This window comes from Spermophilus citellus (genome assembly GCF_964194105.1).
Source record: "Spermophilus citellus genome assembly, chromosome: 3".
NCBI classification, from domain to species: Eukaryota; Metazoa; Chordata; class Mammalia; order Rodentia; family Sciuridae; genus Spermophilus; species Spermophilus citellus.
In genome coordinates this window covers 208,410,613-208,437,115 of record NC_138184.1, presented here as the reverse complement: position 1 = coordinate 208,437,115, position 26,503 = coordinate 208,410,613, and the positions used below count along the sequence as shown (strand labels likewise).

General features: G+C 38.0%; 1 protein-coding gene across 2 annotated transcripts in view; it reads right to left on the bottom strand.

Moving 5' to 3' along the window:
- The window catches only part of KLHDC10 (kelch domain containing 10), a 57,678-nt gene extending 51,778 nt beyond the window's left edge, over positions 1 to 5,900 (bottom strand). For both annotated transcript variants that reach the window (XM_081284684.1, XM_081284685.1), the window contains exon 1: positions 5,633 to 5,900. In XM_081284684.1, coding sequence (XP_081140810.1) covers positions 5,633 to 5,798 — 166 coding nt within the window. In that variant the 5' untranslated portion in view covers positions 5,799 to 5,900. The remainder of the gene's footprint in view (positions 1 to 5,632) is intronic.
- Between the last annotated feature and the right edge of the window lie 20,603 nt (positions 5,901 to 26,503).

The window sequence follows — 26,503 nt, the reverse complement described above, 5'->3', positions numbered from 1 at the left end:
AAAATGTATTCCCATTTATTTTAAAAAAGAAAACTTTTTAAATGATAACAACTGAATACTTTAATGCATAAAATACATGTACTTCAATCCAAAGCTAGATCTAATATTAATATAAAAGCACTAAAAACATCCTACTGAAGTCAGGAAAAAGGTCTACTAGTATCTTATTGAATATATTTGAAATGTAATAGCCAAACCAATTTGACAAAGGGAAATAAATATAAAAACTGCAAAGGAAGACATAAATTATCATTATTTGATATGATATGATTACTTAACTGTCATTGTTTTTATCTAGAAAAACAATTACACATAATATTATAATTCCAACTGTATAAAATTAATACTCAGAAATTGGTAGCCTTAAAAAAAATTTGGTAGCCTTCCCATATTCCAACAATCATATAAAAGATAACAGAAGTAGAAACTCCACTTACAATAACAACAACAAAAAAGGCTGAGTGTGGTACCATACACCTGTAATCCCAGTGACTTCAAAGACTTGAGGATCACTAGTTCAAGGCCATCCTCAGCAACATGGTGAGATCCTGTTCCCCCAACTCACACACACACACCAAATAATAATAATAATAACAAAAAAGATTAAGTACCAAAGAATAAAGGCATAAATGTATGGAGGAAAAGTAAATGTATAAATATGTGGAGAAAAAAAGAAACATTAAATGTCATTGAGGAGACGGGTATAGTGCACAGGCCTGTACTCCTAGCACTCAGGAGGCTGAGGCAAAAGGCTCATTTGAGTCTGGGAGGGTTCCAGACCTGCCTGGGCAACCTAATAAGATGCCTCTTAAAATTAAAAACAAAAAAGTTATTGAGGAATGCTAAAAACTTGAAGAGAAAAAAATGAATATATACTCTGTCCATGAACTTGGACCTCAAAACAATATCAACTATTTCTAAATCAGTCTATAAACATAATGTGCCATCAACAATATACCCACAGAGTGACCAAGTGTAACTTGTGCCTGTGGTCCCAGCACTTCGGGAGATTATTTGAGCCCAAACAAGACAGATCCAGCCTGAGCACCCTAGTGAGATACCATCTCAAGGAAAAAAAAAATCAGGATATGAGGGGCATGATTAGCTAATTCTAAGTTTTCCTGGAAAATAAGAAAAACTTCTAGAATTCTGAGAAGTAGATAAAAGTCCAATAGTAACCTCAAATTACATGTAGGAATAAAGTACCCCTATAGTCAAGATTTCAAATCAGTAGGAAAAAGTGAGATCATTTAATATAGGATACTGGGATAACTAGGTAGCTACCTGAAAAAAAGATTGGATTCCTATCCTAATACTTAACTTATATTTGTACGGATAATACATCTAACTTAAAAATAAAATTATCTAAGTACCAAGGGAAAAAATAAGAATATGCATTTTAATTTTTAGAAATAATATTGGAATAGGAAAAGTCTTTCTTATAATACAAAACTTTAGAAAGTAAAAAACACTGATAAATTTAACTACATTTTGGGGCAGTGTTGTGGCTCAATGGTAGAGTGCTTGCCTAGCATGCATGAGGCACTGGGTTCGGTCCTCACCACTACATAAAAATAAAATAAAGATATTGTGTGCCTCTAAAACTAAAAAATAAATATTTAAAAAATTAACTACATTTTAAAATTTCTGCTGAAAATATACACAAACAAGGTTAAAACACAAATGAAAAAACTTGTGTATAATATCTGCAACCTATATTAAAAACTGAGAACGAATTTCCTCAAAACATAAGAATTCCTACAAGCAACAGAAAACATTTCAGTAAAAGAAAAAAAAATGAATAAAAAACTGGGCATGGTGGCATGCGCCTGCAGTACCAGCTATTCAGGAAGCTACAGCAGAAGATCACTTGAGCCCATGAGTTGGAGACAGCCTGGGCAACACAGCAAGACCTCATTTCAATCAAACAATAAGTAAAATTTCCATTTAAAACAAAAAAAGAAAAATGGATAAGAAAATATAAAGAGATGTTATAAATAAAGGCAAATATGGGTCTTATACTTGTTGAAAATATGGATAAGAAAACTATTAAACTGGTTATTAAAAAAAAAAAAGGGAAAGGTTTAACAACCACTCCATTACCAAGGGAACAAGGAAGCCACCAGCATTCTTAAAACTGACAGTGGAACATAAACTGGCACAACCTCTATGGAGGGCAATTTGATGGTATCTTATCAAAGTACACACTATATTTTGACCCAGCAATTGTACTTCTAGGAATTTATCCTAAACATAGACTCAGACTATGTGCAAAATTCTATACATACAGGCACATTCATTGTATCACTGTCTGTCTTAGCAAGACTGTTAACATTTTAAATGCCCATCCAAACAAAGAAATCTTAGTCTTCCTATCTACGCGCGTGGGCACACACACATCCATTCCGGAAAATACACAGGAAATTTATCATTGCTTGTTTCTAGGGAAGGAAGCCAATTAGCTAAGGTCAAATGTAGAAAGAAACTTGCCTCTTACCATATGCTGATTTGTACCATTTGAATTTTAGACATTACTTATGATTTTGGTATTATTTTCTCACAGCTTTACAAATTGTTATATTTTCTTCCTCTTTGCTAGTATTCCATTTCCTGTGTTTGCATTATGTTTTTAATTGTTTTCTCAACTAATATATTTCACTTAATCAAACCCACACAGTTAAATTATAATAGCAACATGGATTCAATTAGCCCACGATTTTCTTGCTTCTGAGCTTGCTTGCTCTCTGCATACTATTCTACAAAAGCACTGTTCCCTGTTCCTTCCTGGGTGCACAGAGATTTCTAATTATCCAGGACTAAGAAGCTATGAATTTCTTAGTCTACGGGGCAAATACATCAACACCACTGTATTTAATATACGAGCAGAAAGGCAAGGAGGGTGCTCAGCTTCACAAAATATTGTTTGTGCTTTCACAATGGATGCAGAGTCGACACAACTTTACACACTAAAAAACTTGACTTTATCTGCTTCTCCAGAGTTAGTGGGGCTATAGGAACTGAACCAAACTAATAGATCAAATTCACTAGTCACCAATGTCTTATATATAATGCAAATGTACTTAGAATTTTTAAATCTATATGACTGTGACGTATTTGCATGTATAAAACTGCATTTTTTACATAAATAGCGCAATAGCGCAAGAGCGCGCGTGTGAGTGCGCGCGCGCGTGTGTGTGTGTGTGTGTGTGTGTGTGTGTTTGTGTATGTGTGAAGATATTGATATGCTATTTGAACTGGAAGGCAAAAGTAGAAGCAGGGAGATTGCTTAGAAATCTACTGTGGGAGATCTAAAATGAGGGAATTTGAGTAATGACACTTGAAATGCAAGGGAGAGGAAAATATTAGCAGGGCTGCCCAAGTTTCAGGTTTGCATAATTGGATGGACAAAGAGGGTATCACTGAAAAGGGGTAAGTACACGCCATGAAGACCATGCTGTTTTGTTTCACGGAGAGTTGGATATAGGGTAGAGATGCAAAAAAGAAGAGAAAGGGTTTCTCCAATGTGTACAAATCTTGGTAAAGAAGGATGAGTAATGTCAAATGGGACTAGAAATTAAAGGAGACAGAAAGTTACCTACAGTGATTTTAAAAAAAAAAAAAAAAAAAGCTATACCTCCAGGGTCGGCCATAAAATAAGCCTAGACATTCCTATTCTTCCCTACCACCCAAAATCTTTTGAAATACCTCAAAATAGAATACAAAGAAAAAGTAAGAAGGTTGAAAAATGTAGTACCTTGGAGAATAAGAATTAATATGAAAGAATTTCAAGGTGTATATTGAGATATCAGATATTTCCCCAATTTTGAGAATGAGGGAAAAACGGCCACAGGGAAGGAGAAATGAAGTATCAGTTAGGAAAAAGCAAGAAGAAAGAAGAGACTGATGACCCCACTTTCCTAATTTTCACAGTTTAGACACGTTTTATCTTTACCTCTAGACAAATAGCTGTTTTTGGCCTTGTGTGCTAAGAGAATGCAGAAATAGTTCCACACCTAAGGCCTTATCTGAAATCATGGCTTCCACTGCCCTCAGGTGGTGGCAGTGGGGAAGTGCACCAACCAGGTTCTAAGAGTCCTGATGCCCACATTAAACCCACTGTATAATAATTAATCCATGACCCAAAAAATACAAATTGCAGTGGTAGAGGGCAAGCTGGTAATAGTCCTTGCCAAGATATTTATCTTCTTCGCTACAACACTCAAAATTCAGGTTTTGTTATTAATTTGGAATAAGAAAAAAGATTACTTCTTTCTTCTTCTCCATGTTAAAGATTGCATATGTGGCAATTCTGGATGCCCCATCTGATACTAACACTTCCAGCCCAACTCCTGGTATTTTATATATTTGACTATTTACCAATGCCTCAATTTAATTTTAATGGCACAAAGAAATGGAAAAATGTACATTTCTAGAACACATCAATAACACTATCATAAACACCGGCAATTGTCTTTTGAAATGTGTGAAATTTCCTTTGTTATCTTCAAATTAATCATTAACTACACTGAAATACAAGGCACAGTAACAAACAAATAAAAAACCATCATGTTCTCAAAACTCATCAGCAAAACAAACATATCACTGATATAATAAATTTCAACATGATTCACAAAAAAAACATGGAGAATGATTAACAACATCATTCCTAACAGTTCTCTTGGTAAAAATAAGCTTGCCCGATATCACATTTGACAGTCTGTGATTATTCAATTCCATACCTTCTTACTATTATGCGGAATACTCTCTTACAAATGGATCTCTTTAAAACTGTCTACACACACGCAATAACTTGATCTGGTTTTGTTTTTTAAGACATTTCAATTCAAAGATAAGGCACTACAGGCCAGAACGCGAAATTATTGTATTGGGTACATTTTTCCAATTCTCAGTTGTTTTTATACCGTAGACAAAGCAAAATTTTGTCACCAAGTATATTCTCGATTTTCGTTTTCCTCCTTTAAAATCTACACACTATTATCCGTTCTAACTCTGGGCATTTCATAATATTAAGAATTCAACTAGTTTTCCCTAATCCCCTTGGTTCTCTTTCCCATACATTCCCTAGACAACAAGCCCCCTCCCGCCCCCACCACACATATACTCTTTTCTTCTGTTTCAGATACCCAACTCTTACACACATGGGTGGTTTTTTGTTTTGTGAGTGAGTGTGTGTGTAACAAAACCGCTCCTTGGAATGCTCTTCCGTCTCTTTTCCTTAATTAACACTCTTTTTTGACATAATATTCCACAGCTAGGCGCCAAAGTCTTTCTTTCACAAGATCAAACTGCGGAAGGGGAAGAGATTGGGAACCGAGTAAGCGAAACATTTGGGAATGTCAACGAGACAGTGATCTCTCTTTGGGAAGGAGACAGAACTCTCCGCAGAAAGCTTTCGACAGGGCAAAAAAAAAAATACTTTTCTTCGTGGTGCTCCGGTTCCCTCCCTGACCTCAAAGACACCTTTGCTTTTCTTTGATTCCCATTCTCTCTGCTTTGCGTGGGGGCCTCCCTTTCCTTCTCCCAAGGAAAAGAAAGCCGGGGAGAAAAGACAAGGGAGCAGTCACCTTCCCGCCGCACCCGCAAGCTGTCACGACCCAGTCCCACGACTCACCTGGCAGGTGCGGCCGCCCGGAGAGTTGCACGAAGCGGTTGAGCTGGCCAGTCCCCCGACCCCCGCTGCCCCCACTGCCCCCGCCGGCCCCGCTACCTCCGCCGCCACCGCCGACCGCTCCTCCTCCCCTCCGGCGGTTCCTGTCCCATCCCTGGGCGGCCGACATGACCCGCTAACGACTGCCGCAGCCTGGTCCCGGCAGTCCCTGACCCGGCGGCACCAGCGGAGCCTTCTTCCTGGGCTCCTCAAGAGACCGGGGAGACAGGGAAAGGGGGAGCGCCCGGTCTCACCAGGGACCAATGACTAACGACCTTGGTGACAGAGCGCCAATGGGCAGTCGTCTTCTTGGTAGGTGGAGGGAGGCGGAGAGAGACGTGGTAACCATAGCTATGGCTAAAAAAAAGTGTGGGGAGAGAAAGACAGAAGCAGCCACTTATCAATCGCATCCACCGCGCTGAGCAAGCCCGCGTAGCCTCGACTCCTGCGGGTCAGGCGGGCCAATCGAAGCCCGAATGAACGAGGCCACGCCTGCCGAAAGACTCCCGGAGACCGCTGTACTCCAGACATGTTTAGGACTCGGGAACTCTTTGCCATAAACCTTGCATTCAGAAGCAGGCAATGCACATAATGCACATATTTGTGGGCGATACACTTTGCTGCCAGGTTTTCAGATGAAGAACCCATCCCTTGACTGTTGGCACACACAAAGGGCTCGCTGGGGAAGGGAGGAAAACTCAGGGCGGAGTCGAAGCTTGAATGTAAAAACGAGATATTGCTGGGTTTCATCGTTTGCCTTGTCTTTCCGTGGGACTAGCTGAACTAATCCCGATATAAGCCACATCCCAAGCAAACAGCTTTAAACCTTTTAACAAACATGGGAAAATGTTTAGTCTTACCAGTAATGATAGAAACAATTAAAACCCTGATGAGAAACATGTTCTGGTTTATCACATTGGAAAGGCTTTTTGAAATGACACCCGGCGGTCTGTGCCAAGAAAAAGATATCCTCATAGATGACTGATGGCCATGTAAATGTTTTTGTTCAATCAACCCCTTCTTGCTCGCAGAAAATGTTAATCGGCTTAGAATGTGTACAATGAGAATTGGAATGTGAAATAAATGACAGGAACAGGTACGGATGACCAAGATCGAAGAAAGATGTAGATAAGCAGATCAGAAATTCCTATTGTTCCAAAATTGAACAGAAAATTTGGGTTTGAATTTAGGGGGCGCAATTCCAAGTGGGAAAACACAGACCGATGTTTCGAATAAGGAAAAAGCATATAGAATTCCTTAAGGCAAACAAAACTTTTTGAGGTTCTTGGATCTGATGGATTTTTCTCCCGTGGTGTTTCACATCAGGAAACCTTACGTCTGGCAGAGAAAAAGGGAGAAACTCTGCCGAAGCTGAGGGCAAATACCCTTACACCCTGATATACAAGTTTTAGATCGCCACCTTCAGGCGCCGCGTGGTTACTTTCCTACGTTCAGTGTCTGCAGGAAAGAGAGGTACTGTAGCCATTAAGTTACCATGAACATTTCCCCATAGCACGGCTTAGGAAAATGTTGAGACCTGAAAGAAATAGACCTATGGCTCTAAGATAGGAAAACCAAAATTAAGAAATTATACCGCTCAATAACCAAAGTGTAGCTGAATAACATTGTTCTTTTTATAGGAATATTCCAAACAGTAAAAATGAGAGGCGAGACATAGCAGGTTGTGGTGGCACACACCTGTGATCCCAGTGGCTCAGGAGGCTGTGGCAGGAGGGTGGGGAGCTCAAAGCCAGCCCTAGCAACTTAGCAAAGCCCTAGGCAACTCAGTGAGACCCTGTCTCTAAATAAAATATTAAAAAGGGCTGGAAATGTGGATCAGTAGTTCAGTGCTTCTGGTTCAATCCCCTTTGCCAAAAAATAAAAAAGAACACAAACATGACTATGAAAATCTTGCAGAAAAGAATTAAACCTGAGTCTCATCAGACATCTAGATACAACACCAATTTATAGGAAATACAAAGGAATGTTAAAAGATGCTACAGCAAAGTTGACTACAGAAATTCAACAACATGCAAGTTTCTTCAATAAATAAATTGAAAAAAAGAAATTTAGAGGAGGAAATCTACAAATTAAAGAGACTTCTGATGGGTGTTCCACCTTGTAAATATGCTAAAAATCACTGAATAACAATGGTAAATATATTAAAAACTTTGTAAATAGATTAAAAACCACCAAATAATGTACACTTTAAAAAGATGAATTATATGGTATATGAAATATATCTTAAATAAATTTTAAATAATACGAGAAGGGTGAAGTGGATGGCAAAATAGATGAAACAAGATTGATTTCACTTTAAATCTTGAATTATGTATGTGAATTACATCTCAATGAAGTTGTCAAGATCCTATGTTCCTTATCAATCGCATCCACCAAGTTATACATGACCAGTATAACTCCACATCATGTTCAACCACTGCCCCAGTCCGGCTGCAGCAAAATAAGGGGGGGGGTGATGAGCAACTTGTGTACATTGATACAGCGGGAGTGGGAGCCATTTATTGTAGGACAGGAGGGGTATATATACATTCCACACAGCTTATCTTAATTAACATAAACTAGATACAGCAGTCAACCAGTCAACCAATAAGGAACCTCCACTATGGCGCCACCTCACAAACCACTCCCCCTGGCAAAATGCCAGGCGCCATCCTGACATGTTTACAGACTCTAACAAACCACAAAAATGGAATCCTTGTTAGAATAAGTTGTATTCCATGTGTGTATAATATGTCAAAATACATTCTATCATGTGTATTTAAAAAGAAGAAATAAAATTAATAAATAAACTTGTCAAAAAAAGAGACTTAAAAACATAACAACCAAGTGCTGTAGTGGACCTTATAGGAATCCTGATTCACATCAACTGAGGAAAAAGCATTAATGACAATATTGGAAATTCCAACACTAAATTTCTTTTTTGGGTGCTCTACCACTGAACTACATCCCCAGTCTTTTTTTTCTCTTTCCCACATTTTTTATTGGTGCATTATAGTTGTACATAGTGACAGGATTTGTTGTTACATATTTGTACATACACACAATACACAATATAACAATAATATGTGGTCAATATCACTCTCCCCTAGTTCCTCCTTCCTCCCTACCTCCCTCACCTTGGTCTCATCCCTCTACTTATCTCTTTTTGATTTTCATAAGATCCCCCCTTGTTTCTTTTCCATTTCTCTCTCTAGTTTCTGAATATGAGAGAAAATATATGACCCTTAACCTTCTGAGATTGACTTTTTTTGCTTAACATAATGGTCTCTAGACATATCCATTTTCCTGCAAAGGACATAATTTTATTTCTCTTTATTGCTAAGTAAAACTCCATTATGTATATATACTACATCTTCTTTATCCATTTGTCCATTAATGTACATAAGCTGGTTCCATAATTTGGCTATTGTGAATTGTGCTGCTATAAACATGGGTAAGCATATATCACTATAGTATGATGACTTAATTCTTCAGGATAAATATTGAGAAGTGATATAGCTGGGTCATATGGTGGTTCCATGCCCAGTCATTTGAGGAACTTCCATACAGATTTCCATAGTGGTTGAACTAATTTACAATCTACCAACAGTTTAAAAGTGTTCCTTTTTCCACACATCCTCTCCAGCATTTATTATTATTTATATTGTTGATGGCTGTCATTTTGACTAGTGTGAGATGGAATCTCAGGGTAGTTTTGGTTTGCAATTTCCTAATTGCTAATGATGTCAAACATTATTATTTCATACATTTATTGGCCATTTGTATTTCTTATTTTGAGAAGTGTCTGTTTCATTCATTTGCCCATTTATTAATTGAGTTATTTGATTTTTTGGGTGTAAAGTTTTTTGACTTTTCTATGTATTCTAGATATTAATACTCTGCCAGAAGAGTAGCTAGCAAAGTTTTCTTTCATTCTGTGGGTTCTCTCTTCACATTCCTAATTGTTTCCTTTGCTGTGCAGAAACCTTTTAATTCGATGCCATCCCATTTATTAACTGTTGACATTATTTCCTAAGCTTTTGGGGTCCTATTGAGAAAGTTGTTGCCTGTGCCTCTATGCTGGAATGTTAACCCTACATTTTCTTCTAGGAGTTGCATAGTTTCTGGTCTAATTCCTAGATCTTTAATCCATTTTTAGTTGATTTTTTTTTTGTAGGATGAGAGATAAGGGTATTGTTTCATTCTTCTACATATGAACAACCAGTTTTCCCAGCACCATTTATTAAAAAGGCTGTCCTTTCTCTGATGTGTGTTTTTGGGATCCTTTTTTAAAATATTTTTTTAGTTGTAGATAGACACAATATCTTTATTTATTTATTTTGATGTGGTGCTGAGGATCAAACCCAATGCCTCATACATAGACACTCTACCACAGAGCTATATTTTGGGGATCTTTGTGAAGGATCAGATAACTGTAGATGTGTGGGTTTGTCTCTGGGTCTTCTATTATGTATCATTTGTCTATGTGTCTGATTTTATGACAGTACCATGCAGTTTTTATTACTATAGCTCTGTAGTATAATTGGAAATCAGGTATTTTGATGCCTCCAGCATTGCTTTTTTGGCTCAGAATTGCCTTGGCTATTCTGGGTATTTTATTCTTCCAAATGAATTTTAGGACTGCTTTTTCTAGTTCTATGAAAAATTTAATTGGTATTTTGATGGGGACTGCAATGGGATGGCATCAAATTAAAAAGCCTATGCTTTGGGTAGTATTGTCATTTAACAATATTAATTCTGCCTATCCATGAACATGGGACGTCTTCTATCTTCTGAGGTCTTCTTCAATTTCTTTCTTCAACATTCTATAGTTTTCATTGTAGAGGTTTTTTGCCTCCTTGGTAGGATTTATTCCTAGGTTTCTCCAATTTCTTTTCTTTCTTAGTAGATTTGTTGTTGGTATATATAGGAAAGCTCTTGATTTTTGTATGCTAATTTTGAACCTGTTACCTTGCCAAATGTATTTATTAGTTCTAGCTATAGGATCCTATCCTCTCCAAACCATGATAATTTGACTTCTTCCTTTCCTATTTTTATCCTTTATATATCCTTCTTTTGCCTAATTGTTCTGGCTAGAATTGTAGCACAGTGTTAAATAGAAGTGGTGAGAGTAGACAGTCTCATCTTGTCCATAAATTTAAAGGAAATGCTTTCAGTTTTTCCCCATTTACTAGGAAGTTGTCTTTGGGTTTTTCATATATAGCCTTAATAATGTCAAGGTTTCTTCTATCCCTAGTTTCTTCAATGTTTTTATCATAAATGAGTGCTGAATTTTGTTGAAGGACTTCTCTGCATCTATTGAGATAACTAAGTTATTTTTTTCCCTTAATTCTGTTTATGTGATGAATTATATTCATTAATTTGTGAATATTAAACCATCCTTGCATCTCTGGAATAAAACTAACTTGGTTGTGGTGTATAATCTTCTTTATATGTTGTTGAACATGATTTGCTAATATTATATTAAGAATTTGCGGGGGCTGGGGATGTGGCTCAAGCGATAACGCCCTCACCTGGCATGTGCAGGATGCTGGGTTCGATCCTTAGTACCACATAAAAATAAAATAAAAATGTTGTGTCCACCAAAAACTAAAAAATAAATATTAAAAAATTCTCTCTCTCTCTCTCTCTCTCTCTCTCTCTCTCTCTTAAAAAATATTTAAAAAAAAAGAATTTTTGTATCTATGGGGCTAGGGTTGGGGCTCAGTGGTAGAGCACTTGCCTAGGATGTGTGAAGCACTGGGTTCAATCCTCAGCACCACATATAAATATAAATAAACAAATAAATAAATAAAATAAAAATATAAAAATAAAGGTTAATTCATACACACACACTATATATATATATATATATATATATATATATATATATATATATATATATATTGCATCTAAGTTCCTCATGGATATAAGTCTGTAGTTTTCTTTCCTCAATGTATCTTTATGTGATTTTAGCATGAGTGCAATACTGGCTTCATAGAATGAACTTAGAAGCATTTATCCTTTTCTATTTCATGGAATAATTTGAGGAGTTTGGGCATTCGTTTTTCTTTAAAGGCTTGGTAGAATTCAGCTAACAATTTATTAGTCCTGAACTTTTTTTTTTTTTTTTTTTTGTACCGGGGATTGAATTCAGGGGCACTCAACCACTGAGCTACATTCCCAGCCCTATCTTGTATTTTATTTAGATACAGGGTCTCACTGAGTTGCTTAGCACCTCACCATTACTTAGACTGGCTTTGAACTCATTATCCTCCTGTGTCAGACTCCCTGGCCAAGCCTCTGGGATTACAGGCATGCATCACCACGCTGGGCCTGGGCTTTTCTTTGTTGGAAGGCATCTCATTACTGCTTTTATCTCATTGCTAGTTATTGGTCTGTTTAGGTTTTGTATGTACTCTTGATTCAGTTTTGACAGATCGTATTTGATTAGAAATGTACACATTTTTCTAAGTTTTCCAGTTTATTGGAGTATAAATTTTCAAAATAATTCCTAATGATCCACTGGATTTCTGTGATGTCTGTGGTGATTTCTCCTTTTTCATATATAATTTTATTAATTTGGGTTTTTTTCTCTTTTTCTTTTGGTTAGGTTGATTAAGAGCCTATCAATCTTGTTTATCTTTTCAAAAAAACAACTCTGTTTCATTAATCCTTTGTATTTTTTTATTCTAAATTTCATTGAGTTTGACTTTGATCTTAATTATTTCCTTCCTTCTACTGGTTTTAGAATTGGTTTGTTCTTCTTTTTCAAGGGCCTTGAGATGCATATTTAGGTTGTTTATTTGGAATCTTTCTGATTTTCTTATGTAGTCACTCATAGCTATAAAATTTCCTCTTAGAGCTGCCTCTTAAAGTGTCCCAGAGGTTCTGATATGTTGTATTCTCATTTGAGTTTAAGAATATTTAAATTTCTTTTATCATTCATTCATCATTCAGAAGTGTATTTTTCAATTTCTATGTATTTATTCAGTTTTTGTAGGTTTTTGTCACATTGATTTCTAATTTCTCAACATTAGGATCTGATAAGATGTAAGGAATTATATAATTTTTTTTATATTTGCTAAGAGCTGATTTGTGGTTATGTTAACAATAATCCTTATCTTTTAGAGATATATCCTGAAATATACATGGATGAAATTATATGTCAATCATTTGCTTTGAAATAATACAAAACCCAGTAATTCCACTCCTATGTAAATCTCTAAGAGAAATTAATTTTTTTAAAAAAAGAGAGAGAGAATTTTTTTAATATTTATTTTTTAGTTTTCGGTGGACACAACATCTTTGTTTGTATGTGGTGCTGAGGATCGAACCCAGGCCGCACGCATGCCAGGCGAGCCCACTACTGCTTGAGCCACATCCCCAGCCCTCTAAGAGAAATTAAAACATATTTACATACAAAAATATGTACAGCCAGGCACAGTGGCACACGCCTGTAATCCCAGCAGCTTGGGAGACTAAGACAGGAGGGTCACAAATTCAAAACCAGTATCGGCAAAGGCGAAGCACTAAGCAACTCAGTGAGACCCTGTCTCTAAATAAAATATAAAACAGGGTTGGGAATCTGACTCAGCGGTCGAGTGCCCTGAGAGTTCAATCCCCAGTACCATAAAATCCCATTAGGGTATGGCCTTCCTTTTGGGATGGGTCTTTTCTTCTCCCATCTTAAAAAAAAAAAAAAAAAAAAATTAAAAGGGCTAGAGATGTGTCGTGGTTGAGCACCCCTGGGTTAAATCCCTAGTACCAAAAAATGAAATGGGGGGAAATTTTATGGCATAAGAATTATATCTCAAGAACAAAATCATAAATTACACAGATGTGAGAAGTGGATGAAGAATTAGATGAAACACCATCAGCCTAAACTGAAGCCAGGTGATGAGTACACGAGGATTCATTGCACTGTTCTGCCTAGTTTATATATGTTAGAAAATCTTCCTAATGAAAACAGCAAGAGGGGAAAGAATGTACAAAAAGTAAGATCATCAATGTGGTTTGGATGTGAGTTGTCCCCAAAAGCTCATGTTTGAGACAATGCAAGAATTTTCAGAGGTGAAAAGATTAGGTTAAGAGGTATAACCTGATCAATGGGTTAATCTTCTGATAGGGATTAACTGGGCAATAACTATAGGCAGGTAACTATGTGGCTGGAGGAGGTGGGTCCCTGGGGGTGTGCCTTTGAGATTTTATAGTTTGGAGTTCATTCTCTCTCACTCTTTCCCTCCCTCCCTCCCTCCCTCCCTCCCTCCTTCCTGGTTTCAAGTCCTAACCTGCTTTCCTCCACCAAGCTCTTCTGTCATGATGTTTTATTTCACCTTTAACCCAGAGATATTGAGTTGGGTGACCATGGCCTGAATCTCTGAAACCATGAGCTAAAATAAGCTTTCCCCTTCTGCATGGTTCTTGTCAGGTCCTTTGGTCACAGAAACCAATGCAAAACCTGAATAAAACAATCATACTTGCTTAGTATGCCCAAAACCCTGGGTTTCAACCCTAGCAAGTAACAACAATAACAGATAATAAATAAAATTTTAAAAAAGAACCAGTCAACTGCAAATCATCAGCTATATTTATGTATGTATATACATGAAATCAAATTTAGACTATAGAAACAAAATGAATAATTTATTCTTAAAACTTTGAATCATTTGGAGGCTGAGGCAGGAGAATGGAGGGTTCAAAAGCAGCCTCAGCAACTTAGAGAGGCCTTAAGCATCTTAGCAAGACCCTGTCTCCAAATAAAAATATAAAGGGCTGGAGATGTGGTCAGTGATTAAGTACCCCTGGGTTCAATTTCTAGTACAAACACACACACACACCAAATAAATAAATTATTAAATTATTTTAAAATTCTTCGAAATGGTTATGACTATATATTCTTTAGTGTGGAAAGGTGGGTACACATTGATGGGTATGACATGATTTGTAGAGGAGTCTTCAAAATAAGGACATACCAGGTAATATGTGCTAATAGGACACAGTAAGTACATGATATCACCTATGAAGTAATCTTGCAAAAATATTTACTTGAATCTAATCAAGGTTCAAGCTCTAATGTTCAATTTATAGAAATTTCATGAGACAAAGGAAGAAGTCAAATGAATAGGAAGCAACTGAACAAATTCATAAGAACAATCTCCAAAATTATCTAGCTTGATCTCATCAACAAGTCAATTTCACAAGAAACAAAATGAAATAAAACAAAGATGAAATGGGAAGGGGATAACCTCCAATGAAATAATAGATTTAGGCAATGGTAATCAATGTCCACTAGCATAGCAAAAACCAATTATCACACAGTACTACCTGCTGATAGAAGTATGCACAATGATCTGTCTATAAAGTAGTCTGATCAAAAACATGAATCAGAATAAAATAAAACCTTTAGCTCTACCTGCAAGTTTACAGTAAATAAAGGTTTAGAGAAGGGCTGGGGATGGTTTAGTGGTACAGTCTGTGCTTAGCAATCATAAATCCTTGGGTTCAACCTCAAGCACCAAAAGCAAAAACAAAAATGGAACAAAAAAAGTTAAAAGAGCCCTGGAATGATGGCACACTCTCATAATCCCATAATCCCAGCCATTTGGGAGGCTGAGGCAAGAAGACCTCAAATTCAAGGTCAGCTTCAGCAATTTAGTGAAAGTCTGTCTCCAAAAAAAAAAAAAAAGGAGGGTCCCAGGGGTGTAGTTTAGAGAGTGCCCCAGGTTCAATTCCCAGTACCAAAAAGAAAGAGAGAGAGAGAGACTTGGGGGGTATAATCTGCAAGACATACATTATAGGAATTTCTATAATCTATTTTCTATTATGTCATTTTGCAAGGAAAAAAAAAAGAGGAAATGAGAATCTACAGAATAATAGAGTTTTAAGAGACATTATTAATCAAATACAATGTTTGCATATTAATTAGAACAAACCAACTAGTTTTTTAAATGGGAAAATTTAATTGAGTATTGGATAAGAGGAATCATTACTCTTTTTAGGTTTTGTATAAAAGAGTTCTTATCTTTTAGAGAAGCACAATGAGATATTTATAGGTTAAAAAAAACCACTATGATGTCTAAAATGTGCTTAAAAATAATCAGGGACGGGATTGGTGGAGGACTTTGGAGGCAAGGTGAGGGTACAGACTAAACAGGATGACAGAAGAGGTAGCCCACCCCATGATCCTAGTGACCCAAGAGGCTGACACAGGAGGAGCAAAAGTTCAAGGCCTGCCCCAGCAATTTACCAAGACCCTGTCTCAAAATAAAAATATAAAAATATAAAGGGATGGAGATGGAACTCATTGGTAGAGCAGCCCTGGGTTCTGTCCCCATTAACACACACACACACACACACACACACACACACACACACAAAGGGTCTGGGGTTGTGGCTCAGCGGTAGAGCGCTTGCCTGGTATGTGTGAGGCCCTGTGTTCGAATCTCAGCACCACATAAATAAATAAAATAAAGGTCCATCAACAACTTTAAAAAAAATCATTCTAAAAAAAAACAAAGATATCTGTGAGTTGATGCTTAATGTAGCTCGGTGATGGTTATTCCACGTTCATTTTCTCTTTTTGTGTGTATTTGAATTTTTTCCTCATAAAAAAAGGTTTAGGGGGCTGAGGATGTGGCTCAAGGGGCTAGTGCACTCGCCTGGCATGAGTGTGGCGCTGGGTTCCATCCTCAGCACCACATAAAAATAAAAAAAGTAAAGATGTTGTGTCCACTGAAAACTAAAAAATAAATATTAAAAAGTTCTCTCTCTCTCTCTCTCTCTCTTTAAAAAAAAAGGTTTAGTTCTTAAAAGAACAATTCTAGATTGCACTAATGTGGACTTGGCTGAAAATGACATGTCACTATTGGTTCCTTGCTTATAACAAATGAGCCACACACTGGTGTCGGGTATCGATGCAGGAGGAGGCTGCACAGGGAGGGGGGAGAGGCGGAGACTCTCCCTTCCATTCGATTTTGTTGTGATCCTAAAACTGTTCTGAAAAAAGAAAGAGCATCTTAATTTAAAGGGGGAAAAAATGTGGGATTTGGGGATGGGTGTAAAAGGAACCTGGAAGATCTTGAAAAATCTTACCCGTAGATATTCAAGTTGGACGGCCATGCTCTGGAGGACAAGGTGAATGTTTTAGTCAGGTGTTCCACCACTGTAACCTAAAAGACCTGACAAGAACAGTTTCAGGAGAAAAAGTTTATGTGGGGACTCGCTGTTTCAGAAGCCTCCGTCCATCCGTGGTCAACTCCGTTGCTCTGTGCGAGAGAGCTCCACTCAACAAGGACAAAATAGATACCTCAAAGGCACCCCAGTGACCCCCTTGTTCTAACCACCCCTATCTACCTACAATTACCACCTAGTCGATCCCTATAGGGGAATTAATGCACTCATTAGGTTAAACTCTCATAACCTAATCATTTCACATCTAAATTTTCTTGCATTTTTCACACACGAGTTTTTGGGGGACTCCTAATACTTAAACCATAACAATGGACTATAGCACCTTTCAATGTCCCTCTCCTGATGCTCAGGCAGGTATTTGATCAATATTGGAGTAAGTAATGACTATGTTTAGCAAAGTTTTACATGTTCACGAGCTGGAAAACTTGAGCCCTGTTTAAGGATCTGAAATTTTTAATTGAACCCAGGGGCACTTAACCACTGAGCCACATTCCCACCCCTTTTTTCTTTTTTTCTTTCTTTCTTTTTTTTTTTTTTTAATACTCTATCTTGAGACAGGGTCTCACTAAGTTGCTGAGGCTGGCTTTGAACTTGTGATCCTCCTGCCTCAGCCTCCTGAGCGGCTGGGATTACAGGCATGCACCACTAGGTCGGGTTACTTCCATATGTTTTTACGTATACCTCTGGACAGAAAGAACTAAATTTGTCTTTCTAAAAAAAAAGACACATAATTATACACATTTATGAGGTACGATGTGATAATTCAATACACATATACAATTTATTTTTTTAATATTTATTTTTAAGTTTTAGGTGGACACAATATCTTTATTTTACATTTATGTAGTGCTGAGGATCGAACCCATTGCCTCGTGCATGCTAGGGGAGCACTCTACCACTGGGCCACAACTTCAGTCGCCACATATACAATTTATAATAATCAGATCAAATAAAATAGCTATTTTATTCTTAAATACTTAACCATTTCTTTGTGTAGGGGTGTTTCAAACTCCTCTCTTCCATTCTAGATCTTTATAAAATAGTTAATAAATTGTTGCAAACTGTAGTCAGCCAACTGTGTCATAAACATTAGAACTTATTTTTCCTATCAAATAGTATTTTGAGCTGGGGATATGGCTCTGTGGTAGAATGCTTGCCTCGCATGCATGAGTCCCTGGGTTTGATCCCCAGAACTCCAAAATGAAATGAATAAATATTTCCGGACCAATTATCTGACCTCCCTCCATCCTCCTCCTCCAAATTTGACTTTGAGGTTTTTGGGGAAAGAGCTTGGGCGTTGCTACATAAAGGTAAAACCACGATTTCATTCTGGAGTGGGGAAGGAGTTAAATAATTCTGCTTAAGATGACATTGGAAAGGTAAGTCTCATCAAGGAGCTTTGATTGAATCCTAATGGAGCGAGAAGCCATTGCAGGCTTTAGAAAGAAAGATTTATGTTTTCAAAGATCATTTAAGCTCAATAAATTGGTTGAGAATTTATATGGGAATCTCTCCATTGCCATGGGTGGGGGGTGCCTGTAGGCAACAACCTCAAGAATAAAAGCTCCATTCCCAAATATCCCCCACGTGACACGATGTGTGAATGAAACTAAAGACTGGAATTCCTGCTTAGATTATGATTTAAATGCAGTACAGTTCTAATACTAAGTAAGTCCCATGGTTTTATAACCATCAATTATAAAGATAATTCTCAGGTCTGAGGATGTGACTCAGTAGTAGAATATTTGCCTAGCATGCTTGGTACCCTGGGTTCAATTCCTAGAACTGCAAAAATAAACAAAAAAGAAACAAACAAAAGCAATGTTTTCATAAGGGTGCTTTGTAACTGAAAAACGAAAACAGAACTGATTTTTTAAAAGCTATTTAATAATTTTTTTTAACTTGGCATCATCACTTTAGGTATTACAAGCTAATAAAAAGAGGAGGATGGCTACCATGTAGCATTTAAATAGGCTCCCATGTCAAATGAAACCAGCATGACATTACAGCAGACTGTCCAAGAGTAAGTTTCACAGTGTCCTAATGTTTCAAGTAAAAAGCCAGTGCTTGAAAACAAAACTGATTTTTAATTTATGAGAATGAGACTTTTGAGTATTTACTTCCTTCCTTCAGCAATCCTAAAAGAAAGTTCTAGATTTAAAAAAGGACATTTTTTAATATCTTCAATAATTGAACTTGAAGCCCAGATATTATTTCCAGTTCCCAGTTTCAGCAATAATTGGTTTAGATACTTATTTAATGCAGATTTCAATAACACCGACTTAACTACAATGGGATCAAGACAATTTGATTAAAACACCAAGTCACATTTCATTAAATTGACCTTAGAAGATTGCTCCCTGGAAAAATTTTGTGAACTATTAAGTTCAATTATCTTTAAAAAATAAATAAAGCCTTGAAGTAAAAAGCTTTTAAATTAGTCATCTAGGAGAAATGAAATAAGATACATAATGTTTTAATAATCCCCATATTAGCCAATAGCTGTATGGGTGTCTGAGTCCATTTTCTGTTGTCATAAATGAATAACGCAGACTGAGTAACTTATAAGAATTGAGGTTTAGTTATGTATAACTAAAAACAACAACAACAACAACAAAAAGAAACAGAATTGAGGTTTATTTAGCTCATAGTTCTGAAGGCTGGGAAGTTCAAGGTCATGGCCTGGCCTCTGGTGAGGGCCTTCTTGTTGCATTATAACATGATAGGGATGCATGATGAACACAGCAAGCAGGCCAGCTCAGGTCTCTCTTCCTCTTCTTACAAAGCCATTAATGTCACCAAGTTCACCCTCCATTACTTCCCTTGATGCTAATTGCCTGCCTAAAGCCCCACCTCCAAATATCATTAACATATGAGTTTGGAGTTTCCAACACATGAACCTTGTGGGGGGTACATATTTCAACCATAGCATTGGGTAACTCTACTGTGTCTTTAAATTAAATTTTAATTTTAAAAATAATGAATGCAAGGCTTGGGATGTGGCTCAGTGGCAAAGCGATTACATACCATGCATGAGGCCCTGTGTTCAATCCCCAGCATTGAAAAAAAAAAGCATCTTTATTGTAAATATTCTTCAATAAATAAAAGAAAATATAGAAAAGGTTAAATTCTCTCTTTCACTCTCCCCACAATATTACTCTCCTTTCCCAAATCCTGTTAATAGTTTGATGTCTATTCTTCCAGATTTTTTTTCATGTATTTACATATGCGTGTGTAAATCAATGCAGGTATTCAATTTTTATTTATCATATTAAGGGGATTGTACAGAATGTGCTAAGCAACTCAGTGAGACCCTGTCTCTAATAAAATACAAAATAGGGCTAGGGATGTGGCTCAGTAGTCCAGTGTCCTTGAGTTTAATCCCTGGTCCCCCCCACCCAAAAAAAAAGGGAGAAAGAAAGAAAACAAAGGCTCTGTTTCCAACCCCCCTACTTTACACCAAAATCAACAGAGACTTCTGTGATATCAAAAAGTATAGGGGCTGAGGTTGTGGCTCAGCGGTAGAGCACTCACCTAGCAGGTGGAGGCCGTGGGTTCGATCCTCAGCACCACATAAAAATAAATAAAGATATTGTGTCCAACTACAACTAAAAAATAAATATTAAAAAAAAGTATAGTGAGTCAGTTATGGTGGCACAGATCTGTAATCCCAGCTACTCGGGAGACTGAGGCAGGAGGATTGAAGGTTTGAGGCCAGGCTGGACAAGTTAGTGAAACCCTGTCTCAAAATTTTTAAAAATGAAAATTAAAAATAAAGTATGGGGCTGGAGTTGTGGCTCACTGGTAGAGCACTTGCCTGGCATGTGTGAAGCCCTGGGTTCGAGCCTCAGCACCTCATATAAATAAGCAAATTAATTAAATAATTAATTTAAAGATCCATTTACAACTAAAAAAATTTTTAAAAAATAAAGTATGGGGCTGGGGTTTTGGCTGAGTGGTAGAGTGCTTGCTTCACATGTGTGACACGCTGGGTTCAATTCTCAGCATCACATGTAAATAAATGAATAAAATAAGGTCCATGGACAGCTAAAATAAATAAATAAATAAAGTATGGGGATGTGGCTCAGTGGGGAAGTGCCTCTGAGTTAAATCCCCTGTACTGCAAAAATGAAAAAACAAAGCCTAAACTTCACTTGATAACAAGAAAAGGTTTTTTTTGCCTAAAGCTGCTTTCTTGCACCTTTTGTAAAAAAGGATAGGGTGGAACTCAGTTCCTTTTCTTGTCTTTTCTTTCCTTTTTTTAATTTTAGTGTCCATGTTACTCAAAGTATCATGTTTTTTTCCTAGCCAATATTACTTTGGAGTACATAGGAGTTGAAATGAGGACAAAAAATATGAACCAAAAGTTCACATTTTTCCATTTGTAGCACTTGTAACTTTTTGAATTCTACCACTGATTAGAATCTAAGCTCCTTGCCTGTCCTCAGCACCTAGAACTCTACCTGGCACATAGTAGGTATTCAATAAATATTTTCCATATTAATAAGTAAACAATTAATAAGTGCTAACTTAGACCAGGGTAGTTTCTTCCCAACTCTGATCACACTCCCATTGCCTTGTATGTATTGGACCTGCTCTGAATATTATTTGAGTTTTTTGTCTTACTTCCATAATCAAGCATTTTTTCTGACCCTCTATACCATGACCACTCCCACCCTCCACCTTTGTTGATTAATGAACCACCCACTATTTTACAAACTATTCTGAAGCAGGGATTCTGTGGTTCAGTAAATTTTGTTAAATAGAAGGGAACCTTGAGCAAGAAGGAAAGGACAGTGAGGAGATATCACCCTGTGTGCTCTGAAGATTCCTGCACTCTCTCTGAAGCACAGAAATACAGAGAATTATGTACAAAGAGACAGAATTCTCTCCCCTACTTCTCAACTTCCCAAGCTCTGCTTATACAACAACGGCAGAGAAAAGGGTCAGACAGAGCATCTTCAGGCGCAGTTTTCTTGATATCTGTAATGGGGTGATGCTATGTCTGAGGACAAGCAGGTCTTCCCCATGGAGTGTTTCAGGTAAATCAGAATGCTTCACAAATGTTCTGAGGGGATTGTGTGGGAACAAGAAGATGGAATCTAGCACCCTGTAACTCCCAAAAACTGTAGTAGAATGGGCTGTACACCTATTTTCTAGACTTCTTCCTACCATGGAATCTTCCTACCATGGTTAGTGGTTGGAGATAATTGTAATAATTAAAACACACACACAAGGCTGAAATGTAACTCAGTGGCAAAGCTTATGCCTCACATTTGCAAAGCCCTAGGTTTGACCCCCAGTTCCAAAATAGAAAAAAGACAAAGCAAACACACACACACACAAACACACACACACATACACACACACACACACACACACACACACACGCAGCCTGAGGGCCTACTAAATTTTCAGGCTGGGAAAAAGTGCTGGGGCTATAAACAGGAATGATAATCTGGCCCAGAGATGCACACCTGCAATCCTGTGACTCAGGTGGCTGAGACAGGAGGATCACAAGTCCAGGCCAGCCTCAGCAACTTAGGAAAACTCCAAAATACAAAGAATTGAAGATGGACCTCAGTGATAAAGCACCTCTGGGTTTAATCCCCAGTACCAGTACCAAAAAAGAAAAAAAAAGGCATAGAGTGCTTCCCTAGAGCATGCTCAAGACCCCCCCCCCCCCCGTTCAATCACCAGTGCGAATTTAACAAATAATAACAACAAAACCAAGAGAGCTTCAGGGAAATTGAAAGGGTATTCAAGAGAATGTAATTTTAACCTGATTTATTTTATTTCGCTTTTTATTACAATACTGTCAAACGTATTCTATAGAAGAAAGAATAATATGATGAACCCCATAACTCTATCACACAAATCCAACTGTTGAAAACATTTTGCAATCTTTTATCATCTATTCTTTCCTGTTTTCTTTCTTTCTTTCTTTCGGTGAATTTCAAAGCAAATCCCACACATCACACCAGTTCACCCATAAATACTTTATGATTCAAAAGACTTTTAAAAACCATAACCACTTAGCAAGACATGTATCAAGCCAGGTGCAGTGGCACATGCCTATAATCCCAGTGGCTTGGGAGGCAGAGGCAGGAGGACTGTGAATTCAAAATCAACCTCAGCAACTTAGTGAGTCCCTAAGCAACTCAGTGAGACCCTGTCTCTAAATAAAATACAAAACAGGGCTGGGCATGTAGCTCAGTGGTTAAGTGCCCCTGGGTTCAATCCCCAGTATCACAAGCATATAAACAAAAAACATAAGCACAACACCATTTTCAGGTACAAGAAAATCAACAGTAATTCCTTAATAGTCTATGAACTAATCCTCAGCGGATGTTCATATTTTGCAAAGATGCAATGACAATATTTAATAATGAATTTAAGATGGCTAAGGAGAGAAGAAACAGGAGTGGTGTTGGAGTTAGGAACAGTGGAAAGATAATTAGATCAATAGGTTGCAGGTCTTGAAGGATGGGAAACATTGTTGGAGTCAGGAGCCCATTAAAATGAGCTGGAAGAGTAGAGGAAATCCCACTTTCCTCTTTGACCATTGTTCAGTCACATCAGTCTTCCAAACTAAAGTGTTGGAAGATTCTGTTTTAATTTCTTCTCTGCAATCTCATTTATCTCAGCTCTGAGCTTGATTCTCTCAGAAGAAACTGCAAACCAAATTAGGTCTTCCTCTTATACCCTAGGTGGGTCTTCTTTGGAGCATTTATAATCACAATTTTTAAACTGAAGGAAGGATCCAGGCACAGTGGCGCATGCCTGTAATCCCAGCCACTTGGGAGGCTGAGGCAGGAGAATCTTGAGTTCAAAGCCAGCCTCAGCAACTTATCCCTAAGCAACTCAGAGAGACCCTGTTCCTAAATAAAATCCCAAAAATGCTGGGGATGTGGCTCAGTGGTTAAGCACCCCTGGGTTCAATGCCTGGTACTAAAAACAAAACACCTAGTAGGAGGGGTCCAGGAATATAGGTCAGTAATAGAGAACTAGTGTGAATCCCTGGGTAACAATCCTGAGCACTGCACTGCAAAACAAACAAACAACGACAATAACAAAAACTGTAGAAAAAATACTTGTTTGGTGTCTAACTCCACTAAGCACCACGTCACCTCTATTCACTACTGTCATTGCCATGTTTAGTGCAGTGTCAACAGGATATTTCAATAAATATGTTAGACAAAGGAGGGAGTGTGCAATAGCGTCAAATGCCACATATTTCTATAACCACCCGCAACATGATTTCTTTCTTTCCTTTTTTTTTCTTTTTTTTTTGTACCAGGGATTGAACCCAAGAGTGCTTACCCATTGAGCCACATCCCCAGCCCTCTTTACTTTTTATATTGAGACAGGGCCTCAGGGCCTTGCTAAATTGCTGAGGCTGGCATTGAACTTGCAATCCAACTGCCTCAGCCTCCTGAGTTGCTGGGACTACAGGTGAGTGCCACCACGTAGGCCCACAACGTGTTTTCTAAGATTACCATATTTCACCTCATAATCGTGGTCATCCAGTTTTTTCAGTCCAATTTTTTTTTTTTTTTTTTTTTTTTTTTTTTTTGTACCGGGGATTGAACTCAGGGGCACTCGACCACTGAGCCACATCTCCAGCCCTTTTTTGTATTTTGTTTAGAGGCCGGGTCTCACTGAGTTGCTTAGCACCTCGCTTGTGCTGAGTCTGCCTTTGAACTCGATTCTCCTGTCTTAGCCTCCCGAGCCCCTGGGATTACAGGCCCGCGCCACCGCGCCCGGCATGGTTGATAACTTTTTATTGCATTATCGTCGCACGGTATAATTCAGTTCATCGCGCCGCTTAAAAGGTAAACGGAGCACCAGGGTCTTCACCAGTGGTATACGGGAATGTGGATTTGTCTGCGCCGGCGCTGCCAGCTTTCAACCTAGAATTCTCAGCGCATGCGCTGTGTCCGTGCATTGCCTGGAGAGCCGACTAGCGCCGGTTGTTTAGAGCGCTGCTGTACCGAAGGTACTGTCACTCAACCCAACCGAGGGCTCTGGGTGCAAGGACAGCGCGCCCAGGAAGCTGCCAGCAGACGGGGTATGTATGGTTCAAGGTGCATCTTCCTGTGATATAAACTTCACTGCCTCTTGCGATACTTCAATGTGCAAAGCATTTCTTGCTGGTTGTGGGTAAATATGAAAATTATTGTGCGGGCTTCAAGCTGAAAGTGATTAAGTTGGCTGAACAGCATGGAAACAGCTGCATGCAGAGAATTATCGGTGAATGAAAAGTTGGTTAGAGGGCTGGGGTTGTGGCTCAGTGGAAGAGCACTTGCCTAGCATGTGTGAAGCACTGGGTTGGATTCTCAGCACCACATAAAAATATATGAATAAAATAAAAGTCCACTGATGTTTAAAAAAAATAAAAAACAAAGAGAAAGGTTGGTTGGAGACTGGCGGAAACTAAAAGACCAGCTGAAAACCACAAATCTTTCTAGATGCAAGGTTCGAGGTCCTAACAGGGGCAAGTTTCTACAAATTGATGAAGTGTTTGTATACATCAACAAAATGCGTAACCATGGCTGCAGTGTATTGCACGAAATGTTGCAAGAGGGAGCCCGCAAAAACAACATTCTTAAAACTCAGTTTTAGGTGAGTCAAAACTCAGTTTAAGGCGAGTCGAGGCTGGGTTATGAGACTGATGCGAAGATGCAATCTATCTATCTGTGCGAAGGAGCCGCTAGGATCAGAGTGCGCCACCACGCCTGGCCAACATATGACCCAAATTGCTTGCTGATTACAGTGAAAAATTGTAGCCCTGCAGAATCTTCAGAGACAGATTAAGTTTTGTAAATTCATATTTTGCAACACTAGTAAGTTTTCTCAATTGTAATATTTCAACTATAATACAAATCAATAACAACTAATGTGTTAACCTTTTTCTTTTCTTTTCCAAACCAGAAAAATATTCACTATCCGGGAGTGGTGGCGCACACCTATGATCACAATGGCTCAGGAGGCTGAGGCAAGAGGATCACAAGTTCAAAGGCAGCCTCAGCAAAAGCGAGGTGCTAAGTAACTCAGTGAATCCCCGTCTCTAAATAAAATACAAAATGGGGCCTGGGATGTGTTAAAGTGCCCCTGAGTTCAATCGCAGGTACAAAAATAAATAAATAAATAAATAAATAAATTACTAAACTGTTAGGAAGAAATGATGCGCATCGATTTGGACTATTCAGTTTAATGTATATTCACAAGTATTCTGTGCATCCTAATCCTGCTCTAAAGACAGTTTAATAATAAGTGATGTTTTATTATTTTTACTTTGTTTTTGTGGTACAAGAGACTGAAGCTAGGGCCTTCCTTGCACATGCTAGGCAAACACACCACCACTGTTACACCCCTAGCCCTGTAATAAATTATTATTATTATTATTTTTGTACCGGGTATTGAACCCAGGGGCACTTAACCATTGAGCCACATTCCCAGCCCTTTTTTTGTGTGTTTTATTTAGACAGGGTCTTGCTGAGTTGTTTAGGGCCTCACTAAGTTGCTGATGGTAGCTTTGAACTCGTGATCCACCTGCCTCAGCCTCTGGAGCTGCTGGGATTACAGAGTGCGTCACCACGCCTGCCCAATAAACGATTTATTTTATTTTTTATATTTTAT